Consider the following 12,150-nt stretch of genomic DNA (forward strand, 5'->3'; position numbering starts at 1 on the left):
GTCCCTATGGGGGTGGTTGGGGTCCCTATGGGGTCCCTATGGGGGTGGTGGGGGTCCCTATGGGGTCCCTATGGGGGTGGTGTGGGTGGTGGGGGTCCCTATGGGGGTGGTTGGGGTCCCTATGGGGTCCCTATGGGGGTGGTGGGGGTCCTTATGGGGTCCCTGTGGGGGGGGTGGGGGTCCCTATGGGGTCCCTATGGGGGTGGTTGGGGTCCCTATGGGGTCCCTGTGGGGGGGGTTGGGGTCCCTATGGGGTCCCTATGGGGGTGGTGTGGGTGGTTGGGGTCCGTATGGGGTCCGTATGGGGGTGGTTGGGGTCCCTATGGGGGTGGTTGGGATCCCTATGGGGTCCCTATGGGGGTGGTTGGGGTCCCTATGGGGTCCCTGTGGAGGTGGTTGAGGTCCCTATGGGAGTGGTTGGGATCCCTATGGGGTCCCTATGGGGGCGGTTGGGGTCCCTATGGGGACCCTATGGGGGTGGTGTGGGTGGTTGGGGTCTCTATGGGGGTGGTTGGGGTCCCTATGGGGTCCCTATGGGGGTGGTGGGGGTCCTTATGGGGTCCCTGTGGGGGGGGTGGGGGTCCCTATGGGGTCCCTATGGGGGTGGTTGGGATCCCTATGGGGTCCCTATGGGGGTGGTGTGGGCCCTATGGGGTCCCTATGGGGTCCCTATGGAGGTGGTTGGGGTCTCTATGGGGTCCCTATGGCATCCCTATGGGGGGGGTTGGGGGTAGCGATGGGGGGGGTTGGGGGTCCCTATGGGGGTGGTTGGGGTCCCTATGGGGTCCCTATGGGGTCCCTGTGGAGGTGGTGGGGGTCCCTATGGGGTCCCTATGGAGGTGGTTGGGGTCCCTATGGGGTCCCTATGGGGGTGGTGTGGGCCCTATGGGGTCCCTATGGGGTCCCTATGGAGGTGGTTGGGGTCTCTATGGGGTCCCTATGGCATCCCTATGGGGGGGGTTGGGGGTAGCGATGGGGGGGGTTGGGGGTCCCTATGGGGCTGGTTGGGGTCCCTATGGGGTCCCTATGGGGTCCCTGTGGAGGTGGTGGGGGTCCGTATGGGGTCCCTGTGGGGGCGGTTGGGGGTCCCGATGGCGGTGGTTGGGGTCCCTGTGGGGTCCCTGTGGAGGTGGTTGAGGTCCCTATGGGGGTGGTTGGGATCCCTATGGGGTCCCTATGGGGGTGGTTGGGGTCCCTATGGGGTCCCTATGGGGGTGGTTGGGGTCCCTATGGGGTCCCTATGGGGGTGGTGTGGGTGGTTGGGGTCCCTATGGGGTCCCTGTGGGGGTAGTTGGGGTCCCTATGGGGGCGCTGGGGGTCCCGACGGGGGCGCTGGGAGTCCCTATGGGGTCCCTATGGGGGCGCTGGGAGTCCCTATGGGGTCCCTGTGGGGGTGGTTGGGGTCCCTATGGGGTCCCTGTGGGGTCCCTGTGGGGAGGGTTGGGGTCCCTATGGGGTCCCTGTGGGGTCCCTGTGGGGGTGGTGTGGGCCCTATGGGGTCCCTGTGGGGTCCCGATGGGGGCGGTTGGGGGTCCCGATGGGGGTGGTTGGGGTCCCTATGGGGTCCCTATGGGGGTGGTTGGGGTCCCTATGGGAGTGGTTGAGGTCCCTATGGGGTCCCTATGGGGGTGGTTGGGGTCCCTATGGGGTCCCTATGGGGGTGGTTGAGGTCCCTATGGGGTCCCTATGGAGGTGGTTGGGGTCCCTACGGGGTCCCTATGGAGGTGGTTGGGGTCCCTATGGGGTCCCTATGGGGGTGGTGTGGGTGGTTGGGGTCCCTATGGGGTCCCTGTGGGGGTAGTTGGGGTCCCTATGGGGTCCCTATGGAGGTGGTTGGGGTCCCTATGGGGTCCCTATGGGGGTGGTGTGGGTGGTTGGGGTCCCTATGGGGTCCCTGTGGGGGTAGTTGGGGTCCCTATGGGGTCCCTATGGAGGTGGTTGGGGTCCCTATGGGGTCCCTATGGGGGTGGTGTGGGTGGTTGGGGTCCCTATGGGGTCCCTGTGGGGGTAGTTGGGGTCCCTATGGGGTCCCTATGAGGGTGGTGGGGGTCCCTATGGGGGCGTTTGGGGTACCTTTGCGGTCCCTATGGGGGTGGTTGGGATCATTATGGGGGTGGTTGAGATCCCTATGGAGTTCCTATGGGGGCAGTCAGGGTCCTTATGGGGGCGGTTGAGTCCTTTTAGGGTCCCTTGGCTCCCAATGGGGTCGGTTGGCTCCCAATGGGGTCGTTTGGCTCCCAATGGGGTCGGTTCCCTCCCAATGGGTTCGTTTGCCTCCCAGTGGGGTCAGTTCCCTCCCAATGGGGTCGGTTGGCTCCCAATGGGGTCGGTTGGCTCCCAATGGGGTCGGTTGGCTCCCAATGGGGTCAGTTCCCTCCCAATGGGGTCGGTTGGCTCCCAATGGGGTCAGTTCCCTCCCAATGGGGTCGGTTGGCTCCCCATGGGGTCGGTTGTCTTCCAATGGGTTCAGTTCCCTCCCAATGGGGTCGGTTGGCTCCCAATGGGGTTGGTTCCCTTCCAATGGGGTCGGTTGTCTCCCAATGGGGTCAGATAGTTCCCAATGGGGTCGGTTGGCTCCCAGTGGGGTCGGTTCCCTCCCAATGGGGTCGGTTGGCTCCCAATGGGGTCAGTTCCCTCCCAATGGGGTCGGTTGGCTCCCAATGGGGTCAGTTCCCTCCCAATGGGGTTGGTTGGCTCCCAATGGGGTCGGTTGTCTCCCAATGGGGTCAATTGGCTCCCAATGGGGTCTCTTGGGTCCTTTCAGGGTCTGGTGTCTCCCAATGGGGTCGGTTCCCTCCCAATAGGGTCAGTTCCCTCCCAATGGGGTCGTTTGCCTCCCAATGGGGTCGGTTGGCTCCCAATGGGGTCGGTTGGCTCCCAATGGGGTCGTTTGGCTCCCAATGGGGTCGGTTCCCTCCCAATGGGTTCGTTTGCCTCCCAGTGGGGTCAGTTGGCTCCCAATGGGGTCAGTTCCCTCCCAATGGGGTCGGTTGGCTCCCAATGGGGTCGGTTGGCTCCCAATGGGGTCAGTTGGCTCCCAATGGGGTCAGTTCCCTCCCAATGGGGTCGGTTGGCTCCCAATGGGGTCGGTTGTCTCCCAATGGGGTCAATTGGCTCCCAATGGGGTCTCTTGGGTCCTTTCAGGGTCTGGTGTCTCCCAATGGGGTCGGTTCCCTCCCAATAGGGTCAGTTCCCTCCCAATGGGGTCGTTTGCCTCCCAATGGGGTCGGTTGGCTCCCAATGGGGTTGGTTCCCTTCCAATGGGGTCGGTTGTCTCCCCATGGGTTCGTTTCCCTCCCAATGGGTTCGTTTGCCTCCCAGTGGGGTCAGTTGGCTCCCAATGGGGTCAGTTCCCTCCCAAAGGGGTCGTTTGTCTCCCCATGGGGTCGTTTGCCTCCCAATGGGGTCGGTTGGCTCCCAGTGAGGTCGGTTCCCTTCCAATGGGGTCAGTTGTCTCCCAATGGGGTCAGATAGTTCCCAATAGGGTCGGTTGGCTCCCAATGGGGTCGGTTGGCTCCCAATGGTGTTGGTTCCCTCCCAATGGGGTCAGTTCCCTCCCAATGGGGTCGGTTCCCTCCCAATGGGTTCGTTTGCCTCCCAATGGGGTCGGTTGGCTCCCAATAGGGTCGGTTGGCTCCCAATGGGGTCAGTTCCCTCCCAATGGGGTTGGTTGGCTCCCAATGGGTTCAGTTGGGTCCTTACAGGGCTAAGTGTGTCCCAATGGGGTCGGTTCCCTCCCACTGGGGTCGGTTTTCCCCCTAATGGGGTCGGTTGGCTCCCAATAGGGTCGGTTGGCTCCCAATGGGGTCAGTTCCCTCCCAATGGGGTCGGTTGGCTCCCAATGGTGTCAGTTGGGTCCTTACAGTGTCCGTTACCTCCCCATGGGGTCGTTTGTCTCCCAATGGGGTCGGTTGGCTCCCAATGGGGTCAGTTCCCTCCCCATGGGGTCGTTTGGCTCCCAATGGGGTCGTTTGGCTCTCAATGGGGTCGGTTGGCTCCCAGTGAGGTCGGTTCCCTTCCAATGGGGTCAGTTGTCTCCCAGTGGGGTCAGATAGTTCCCAATAGGGTCGGTTGGCTCCCAATGGGGTCGTTTGTCTCCCAATGGGGTTGGTTCCCTCCCAGTAGGGTCAGTTCCCTTCCAATGGGGTCGGTTGTCTCCCAATGGGGTCAGTTCCCTCCCAATGGGGTCGTTTGGCTCCCAATGGGGTCAGTTCCCTCCCAGTGGGGTCGGTTGGCTCCCAATGGGGTCGGTTCCCTCCCAATGGGGTCAGTTCCCTCCCAATGGGGTCGGTTGGCTCCCAATGGGGTCAGTTCCCTCCCCATGGGGTTGTTTGGCTCCCAATGGGGTCAGTTCCCTCCCCATGGGGTCGTTTGGCTCCCAATGGGGTCGGTTGGCTCCCAGTGAGGTCGGTTCCCTTCCAATGGGGTCAGTTGTCTCCCAATGGGGTCAGATAGTTCCCAATAGGGTCGGTTGGCTCCCAATGGGGTCGGTTGGCTCCCAATGGGGTCGGTTGGCTCCCAATGGTGTTGGTTCCCTCCCAATAGGGTCAGTTCCCTCCCAATGGGGTCGGTTCCCTCCCAATGGGTTCGTTTGCCTCCCAATGGGGTCGGTTGGCTCCCCATGGGGTCGTTTGGCTCCCAATGGGGTCGTTTGGCTCCCAATGGGGTCGGTTGGCTCCCAGTGAGGTCGGTTCCCTCCCAATGGGGTCAGATAGTTCCCAATGGGGTCGGTTCCCTCCCAATGGGGTCAGTTCCCTCCCAATGGGGTCGGTTGTCTCCCAATGGGGTCAGTTCCCTCCCAATGGGGTCGGTTCCCTCCCAATGGGGTCGTTTGCCTCCCAATGGGGTCGGTTGGCTCCCAATGGGGTCAGTTCCCTCCCCATGGGGTCGGTTGGCTCCCAATGGGGTTTGTTGTCTCCCCATGGGGTCGGTTGGCTCCCAATGGGGTCGGTTGTCTCCCAATGGGGTCAGTTCCCTCCCAGTGGGGTCGCTTGGCTCCCAATGGGGTCGTTTGCCTCCCAATGGGGTCAGTTCCCTCCCAATGGGGTCGGTTGTCTCCCAATGGGGTCAGTTCCCTCCCAATGGGGTCGTTTGGCTCCCAATGGTGTTGGTTCCCTCCCAATAGGGTCAGTTCCCTCCCAATGGGGTCGGTTCCCTCCCAATGGGTTCGTTTGCCTCCCAATGGGGTCGGTTGGCTCCCAATGGGGTCAGTTCCCTCCCAATGGGGTCGTTTGGCTCCCAATGGTGTTGGTTCCCTCCCAATAGGGTCAGTTCCCTCCCAATGGGGTCGGTTCCCTCCCAATGGGTTCGTTTGCCTCCCAATGGGGTCGGTTGGCTCCCAATGGGGTCAGTTCCCTCCCCATGGGGTTGTTTGGCTCCCAATGGGGTCAGTTCCCTCCCCATGGGGTCGTTTGGCTCCCCATGGGGTCGTTTGGCTCCCAATGGGGTCGGTTCCCTCCCAGTAGGGTCAGTTCCCTTCCAATGGGGTCGGTTGTCTCCCAATGGGGTCGGTTCCCTCCCAATGGGTTCGTTTGCCTCCCAGTGGGGTCGGTTGGCTCCCAATGGGGTCGGTTCCCTCCCAATGGGGTCAGTTGGCTCCCAATGGGGTCGGTTGGCTCCCAATGGGGTCAGTTCCCTCCCCATGGGGTTGTTTGGCTCCCAATGGGGTCAGTTCCGTCCCCATGGGGTCGTTTGGCTCCCAATGGGGTCAGTTCCCTCCCAATGGGGTCATTTGGCTCCCAATGGGGTCGGTTGGCTCCCAATGGGGTCAGTTCCCTCCCCATGGGGTCGTTTGGCTCCCCATGGGGTCGTTTGGCTCCCAATGGGGTCAGTTCCCTCCCAATGGGGTCGGTTCCCTCCCAATGGGTTCGTTTGCCTCCCAGTGGGGTCGGTTGGCTCCCAATGGGGTCAGTTCCCTCCCCATGGGGTCGTTTGGCTCCCAATGGGGTCGGTTGGCTCCCAGTGAGGTTGGTTCCCTTCCAATGGGGTCAGTTGTCTCCCAATGGGGTCAGATAGTTCCCAATAGGGTCGGTTGGCTCCCAATGGGGTCGGTTGGCTCCCAATAGGGTCGGTTGGCTCCCAATGGGGTCAGTTCCCTCCCAATGGGGTTGGTTGGCTCCCAATGGTGTCAGTTGGGTCCTTACAGTGTCCGTTACCTCCCCATGGGGTCGTTTGTCTCCCAATGGGGTCGGTTGGCTCCCCATGGGGTCAGTTCCCTCCCAATGGGGTCGTTTGTCTCCCAGTGGGGTCGGTTGGCTCCCAATGGGTTCGTTTGCCTCCCAGTGGGTTCGTTTGCCTCCCAATGGGGTCAGTTGGGTCCTTACAGTGTCCGTTCCCTCCCAATGGGGTCAGTTGGCTCCCAATGGGGTCAGTTCCCTCCCAGTGCGGTCGGTTGGCTCCCAATGGGGTCGGTTCCCTCCCAATGGGGTCAGTTCCCTCCCAATGGGGTCGGTTGGCTCCCAATGGGGTCAGTTCCCTCCCCATGGGGTTGTTTGGCTCCCAATGGGGTCAGTTCCCTCCCCATGGGGTCGTTTGGCTCCCAATGGGGTCAGTTCCCTCCCCATGGGGTCGTTTGGCTCCCAATGGGGTCAGTTCCCTCCCAATGGGGTCAGTTCCCTCCCAATGGGGTCGGTTGGCTCCCAATGGGGTCAGTTCCCTCCCCATGGGGTTGTTTGGCTCCCAATGGGGTCAGTTCCCTCCCAGTGGGGTCGGTTGGCTCCCAATGGGGTCGGTTCCCTCCCAATGGGGTCAGTTCCCTCCCCATGGGGTTGTTTGGCTCCCAATGGGGTCAGTTCCCTCCCCATGGGGTCGTTTGGCTCCCAATGGGGTCAGTTCCCTCCCAATGGGGTCGGTTCCCTCCCAATGGGTTCGTTTGCCTCCCAGTGGGGTCGGTTGGCTCCCAATGGGGTCAGATAGTTCCCAATAGGGTCGGTTGGCTCCCAATGGGGTCGGTTGGCTCCCAATGGTGTTGGTTCCCTCCCAATAGGGTCAGTTCCCTCCCAATGGGGTCGGTTCCCTCCCAATGGGTTCGTTTGCCTCCCAATGGGGTCGGTTGGCTCCCAATGGGGTCGGTTCCCTCCCAATGGGGTCAGTTCCCTCCCCATGGGGTTGTTTGGCTCCCAATGGGGTCAGTTCCCTCCCCATGGGGTCGTTTGGCTCCCAATGGGGTCAGTTCCCTCCCAATGGGGTCGGTTCCCTCCCAATGGGTTCGTTTGCCTCCCAGTGGGGTCGGTTGGCTCCCAATGGGGTCAGTTCCCTCCCCATGGGGTCGTTTGGCTCCCAATGGGGTCAGTTCCCTCCCAATGGGGTCGGTTCCCTCCCCATGGGGTCGTTTGGCTCCCAATGGTGTTGGTTCCCTCCCAATAGGGTCAGTTCCCTCCCAATGGGGTCGGTTCCCTCCCAGTGGGGTCGGTTGTCTCCCAATGGGGTCAGTTGGGTCCTTAGAGTGTTGGTTCCCTCCCACTGGGGTCGGTTGGGTCCCAATGGGGTCAGTTCCCTCCCAATGGGGTCGGTTCCCTCCCAATGGGTTCGTTTGCCTCCCAATGGGGTCGGTTGGCTCCCAATGGGGTCAGTTCCCTCCCAATGGGGTCATTTGGCTCCCAATGGGGTCGGTTGGCTCCCAATGGGGTCAGTTCCCTCCCCATGGGGTCGTTTGGCTCCCCATGGGGTCGTTTGGCTCCCAATGGGGTCAGTTCCCTCCCAATGGGGTCGGTTCCCTCCCAATGGGTTCGTTTGCCTCCCAGTGGGGTCGGTTGGCTCCCAATGGGGTCAGTTCCCTCCCCATGGGGTCGTTTGGCTCCCAATGGGGTCGGTTGGCTCCCAGTGAGGTTGGTTCCCTTCCAATGGGGTCAGTTGTCTCCCAATGGGGTCAGATAGTTCCCAATGGGGTTGTTTGGCTCCCAATGGGGTCAGATAGTTCCCAATGGGGTCGTTTGGCTCCCAATGGGGTCGTTTGGCTCCCAATGGGGTCAGTTGGGTCCTTACAGTGTCCGTTCCCTCCCAATGGGATCGGTTGTCTCCCAATGGGGTCAGTTCCCTCCCAGTGGGGTCGGTTGGCTCCCAATGGGGTCGTTTGTCTCCCAATGGGGTTGGTTCCCTTCCAATGGGGTCGGTTGGCTCCCAATGGGGTCAGTTCCCTCGCAATGGGGTCGGTTGGCTCCCAATGGGGTCAGTTCCCTCCCAATGGGGTTGGTTGGCTCCCAATGGGGTCGGTTCCCTCTCAATGGGGTCCATTGTCTCCCAGTGGGGTCGGTTGGCTCCCAGTGGGGTCGGTTGGCTCCCAGTGGGGTTGGTTCCCTTCCAATAGGGTCAGTTCCCTCCCAATGGGGTCGGTTCCCTCCCAATGGGGTCAGTTCCCTCCCAATGGGTTCGTTTGCCTCCCATTGTGGTCGGTTGGCTCCCAATGGGGTTGGTTCCCTTCCAATGGGGTCGGTTGTCTCCCCATGGGTTCGTTTCCCTCCCAATGGGTTCGTTTGCCTCCCAGTGGGGTCAGTTGGCTCCCAATGGGGTCGTTTGTCTCCCAAAGGGGTCGTTTGTCTCCCAATGGGGTCGTTTGCCTCCCAATGGGGTCGGTTGGCTCCCAGTGAGGTCGGTTCCCTTCCAATGGGGTCAGTTGTCTCCCAATGGGGTCAGATAGTTCCCAATAGGGTCGGTTGGCTCCCAATGGGGTCGGTTGGCTCCCAATGGTGTTGGTTCCCTCCCAATAGGGTCAGTTCCCTCCCAATGGGGTCGGTTCCCTCCCAATGGGTTCGTTTGCCTCCCAATGGGGTCGGTTGGCTCCCAATAGGGTCGGTTGGCTCCCAATGGGGTCAGTTCCCTCCCAATGGGGTTGGTTGGCTCCCAATGGGTTCAGTTGGGTCCTTACAGGGCTAAGTGTGTCCCAATGGGGTCGGTTCCCTCCCACTGGGGTCGGTTTTCCCCCTAATGGGGTCGGTTTTCCCCCTAATGGGGTCGGTTGGCTCCCAATAGGGTCGGTTGGCTCCCAATGGGGTCAGTTCCCTCCCAATAGGGTCAGTTGGCTCCCAATGGGGTCAGTTGGCTCCCAATGGGGTCAGTTGGGTCCTTACAGTGTCCGTTCCCTCCCAATGGGGTCGTTTGGCTCCCAATGGGGTCGTTTGCCTCCCAATGGGGTCGGTTGGCTCCCAGTGAGGTCGGTTCCCTTCCAATGGGGTCAGTTGTCTCCCAATGGGGTCAGATAGTTCCCAATGGGGTTGGTTGTCTGCCAATGGGGTCGGTTGGCTCCCCATGGGGTCGTTTGGCTCCCAATGGGGTCAGTTGGGTCCTTACAGTGTCCGTTCCCTCCCAATGGGTTCGTTTGCCTCCCAATGGGGTCGGTTGGCTCCCAATGGGGTCGGTTGGCTCCCAATGGGGTCAGTTGGGTCCTTACAGTGTCCGTTCCCTCCCAATGGGATCGGTTGTCTCCCAATGGGTTCGTTTGCCTCCCAGTGGGGTTGGTTGGCTCCCAATGGGGTCAGTTCCCTCCCCATGGGGTCGTTTGGCTCCCAATGGGGTCAGTTCCCTCCCAATGGGGTTGGTTCCCTCCCCATGGGGTCGTTTGGCTCCCAATGGGGTCAGTTCCCTCCCAATAGGGTCAGTTCCCTCCCAATGGGGTCGGTTCCCTCCCAGTGGGGTCGGTTGTCTCCCAATGGGGTCAGTTGGGTCCTTAGAGTGTCGGTTCCCTCCCACTGGGGTCGGTTGGGTCCCAATGGGGTCAGTTCCCTCCCAATGGGGTCAGTTCCCTCCCAATGGGGTCGGTTGGCTCCCAATGGGGTCAGTTCCCTCCCCATGGGGTCAGTTCCCTCCCAATGGGGTCGGTTGGCTCCCAATGGGGTCGGTTCCCTCCCAATGGGGTCAGTTCCCTCCCAATGGGGTCAGATAGTTCCCAATAGGGTCGGTTGGCTCCCAATGGGGTCGGTTGGCTCCCAATGGGGTCGGTTCCCTCCCAATGGGGTCGGTTCCCTCCCAATGGGGTCAGATAGTTCCCAATGGGGTCGGTTGGCTCCCAATGGTGTTGGTTCCCTCCCAATAGGGTCAGTTCCCTTCCAATGGGGTCGGTTGTCTCCCAATGGGGTCAGTTCCCTCCCAATGGGGTCGTTTGGCTCCCAATGGGGTCGGTTCCCTCCCAATGGGGTCGGTTCCCTCCCAATGGGGTCAGATAGTTCCCAATGGGGTCGGTTGGCTCCCAATGGTGTTGGTTCCCTCCCAATAGGGTCAGTTCCCTTCCAATGGGGTCGGTTGTCTCCCAATGGGGTCAGTTCCCTCCCAATGGGGTCGTTTGGCTCCCAATGGGGTCGGTTCCCTCCCAATGGGGTCGTTTGGCTCCCCATGGGGTCAGTTCCCTCCCCATGGGGTCGTTTGGCTCCCAATGGGGTCGGTTGGCTCCCAATGGGGTCGGTTGGCTCCCCATGGGGTCAGTTCCCTCCCAATGGGGTCGTTTGGCTCCCAATGGGGTCAGTTCCCTCCCAATGGGGTCGTTTGGGTCCCAATGGGGTCAGTTCCCTCCCAATGGGGTCGTTTGGCTCCCCATGGGGTCAGATAGTTCCCAATGGGGTCGTTTGTCTCCCAATGGGGTCGTTTGTCTCCCAATGGGGTCAGTTCCCTCCCAATGGGGTCGTTTGTCTCCCAATGGGGTCGTTTGTCTCCCAATGGGGTCGGTTGTCTCCCATTGGGGTCAGTTGGGTCCTTATAGGGTCGGTTCCCTCCCAATGGGGTCAGCTCCCTCCCAATGGGGTCGGTTCCCTCCCAATGGGGTCGGTTGGCTCCCAGTGGGGTCGCTTGGCTCCCAGTGGGGTCGCTTGGCTCCCAATGGGGTCATTTGGCTCCCAATGGGGTCGGTTCCCTCCCCATGGGGTCACATTGCGTGCGGCCGGGCCTTGCAGGGCAGGCGGTGGCCATCAAGAAGATCCCGAACGCGTTCGACGTGGTGACCAACGCGAAGCGCACTCTGCGCGAGCTGAAGATCCTGAAGCACTTCAAGCACGACAACATCATCGCCATCAAAGACATCCTGCGGCCGCGGGGGGCCTACCGCGACTTCCGCTCCGTGTGCGCGGGGGGGGGGGGCTGCTTGGGGGGCAGTGAGGGTGTGGGGCGCAGGGGAGGCGTACCGACCCCGTACTGACCCCATAGCCCCCATTTCTCCCCATTTCCCCCCATACTGACCCCATAGCCCCCATTTCTCCCCATTTCCGCCTAATTTCCCCCCATTCCGACCCCATTTCTCCCCATTTCTCCCCATCTCTCCCCATTTCCCCCCATACCGACCCCATACCGACCCCATACCGACCCCATAGCCCCCATTTCTCCCCATTTCCCCCCATACTGACCCCATAGCCCCCATTTCTCCCCATTTCCGCCTAATTTCCCCCCATTCCGACCCCATTTCTCCCCATTTCTCCCCATCTCTCCCCATTTCCCCCCATTCCGACCCCATACTGACCCCATACCGACCCCATAGCCCCCATTTCTCCCCATTTCCCCCTCATTTCCCCCTCATTTCCCCCCATACTGACCCCATAGCCCCAATTTCTCCCCATTTCTCCCCATTTCTCCCCATACCGACCCCATACTGACCCCATACCGACCCCATAGCCCCCATTTCCCCCTCATTTCCCCCTAATTTCCCCCCATACTGACCCCATAGCCCCCATTTCTCCCCATTTCCCCCCCATTTCTCCCCATTTCCCCCTCATTTCTCCCCATTTCCCCCCATACTGACCCCATAGCCCCCATTTCTCCCCATTTCCGCCTAATTTCCCCCCATTCCGACCCCATTTCTCCCCATTTCCCCCCCATTTCCCCCCATACTGACCCCATACCGACCACATAGCCCCCATTTCTCCCCATTTCCCCCTCATTTCCCCCTCATTTCCCCCTCATTTCCCCCTCATTTCCCCCCATACCTTCCCCATAGCCCCGGTTTCTCCCCGTTTCTCCCCATTTCTCCCCATTTCTCCCCATTTCCCCCCTTACTGACCCCATACCAACCCCATACTGACCCCATAGCCCCCATTTCTCCCCATTTCCCCCTCATTTCCCCCTAATTTCCCCCCATACTGACCCCATAGCCCCCATTTCTCCCCATTTCCTCCCCATCTCTCCCCATTTCCCCCCATACCGACCCCATACTGACCCCATACCGACCCCATAGCC

The 12,150-nt window shown here is 61.3% G+C and overlaps 1 protein-coding gene across 7 annotated transcripts in view; it reads left to right on the forward strand.

The window, feature by feature from the left end:
• The window catches only part of LOC100858386, a 37,681-nt gene that overhangs the window by 9,220 nt on the left and 16,311 nt on the right, over positions 1-12,150 (forward strand). Inside the window, exon 3 of one of the 7 annotated variants that reach the window (XM_040655061.2) lies at positions 10,878-11,043. The exons of the other annotated variants lie outside the window; for them this stretch is intronic. Within the exon in view, the coding sequence (XP_040510995.1) occupies positions 10,878-11,043 (166 nt within the window). The remainder of the gene's footprint in view (positions 1-10,877; positions 11,044-12,150) is intronic. 7 annotated transcript variants of the gene reach the window in all.

The sequence above is a fragment of the Gallus gallus genome, chromosome 36 (assembly GCF_016699485.2).
Source record: "Gallus gallus isolate bGalGal1 chromosome 36, bGalGal1.mat.broiler.GRCg7b, whole genome shotgun sequence".
Classification (NCBI taxonomy): domain Eukaryota; kingdom Metazoa; phylum Chordata; class Aves; order Galliformes; family Phasianidae; genus Gallus; species Gallus gallus.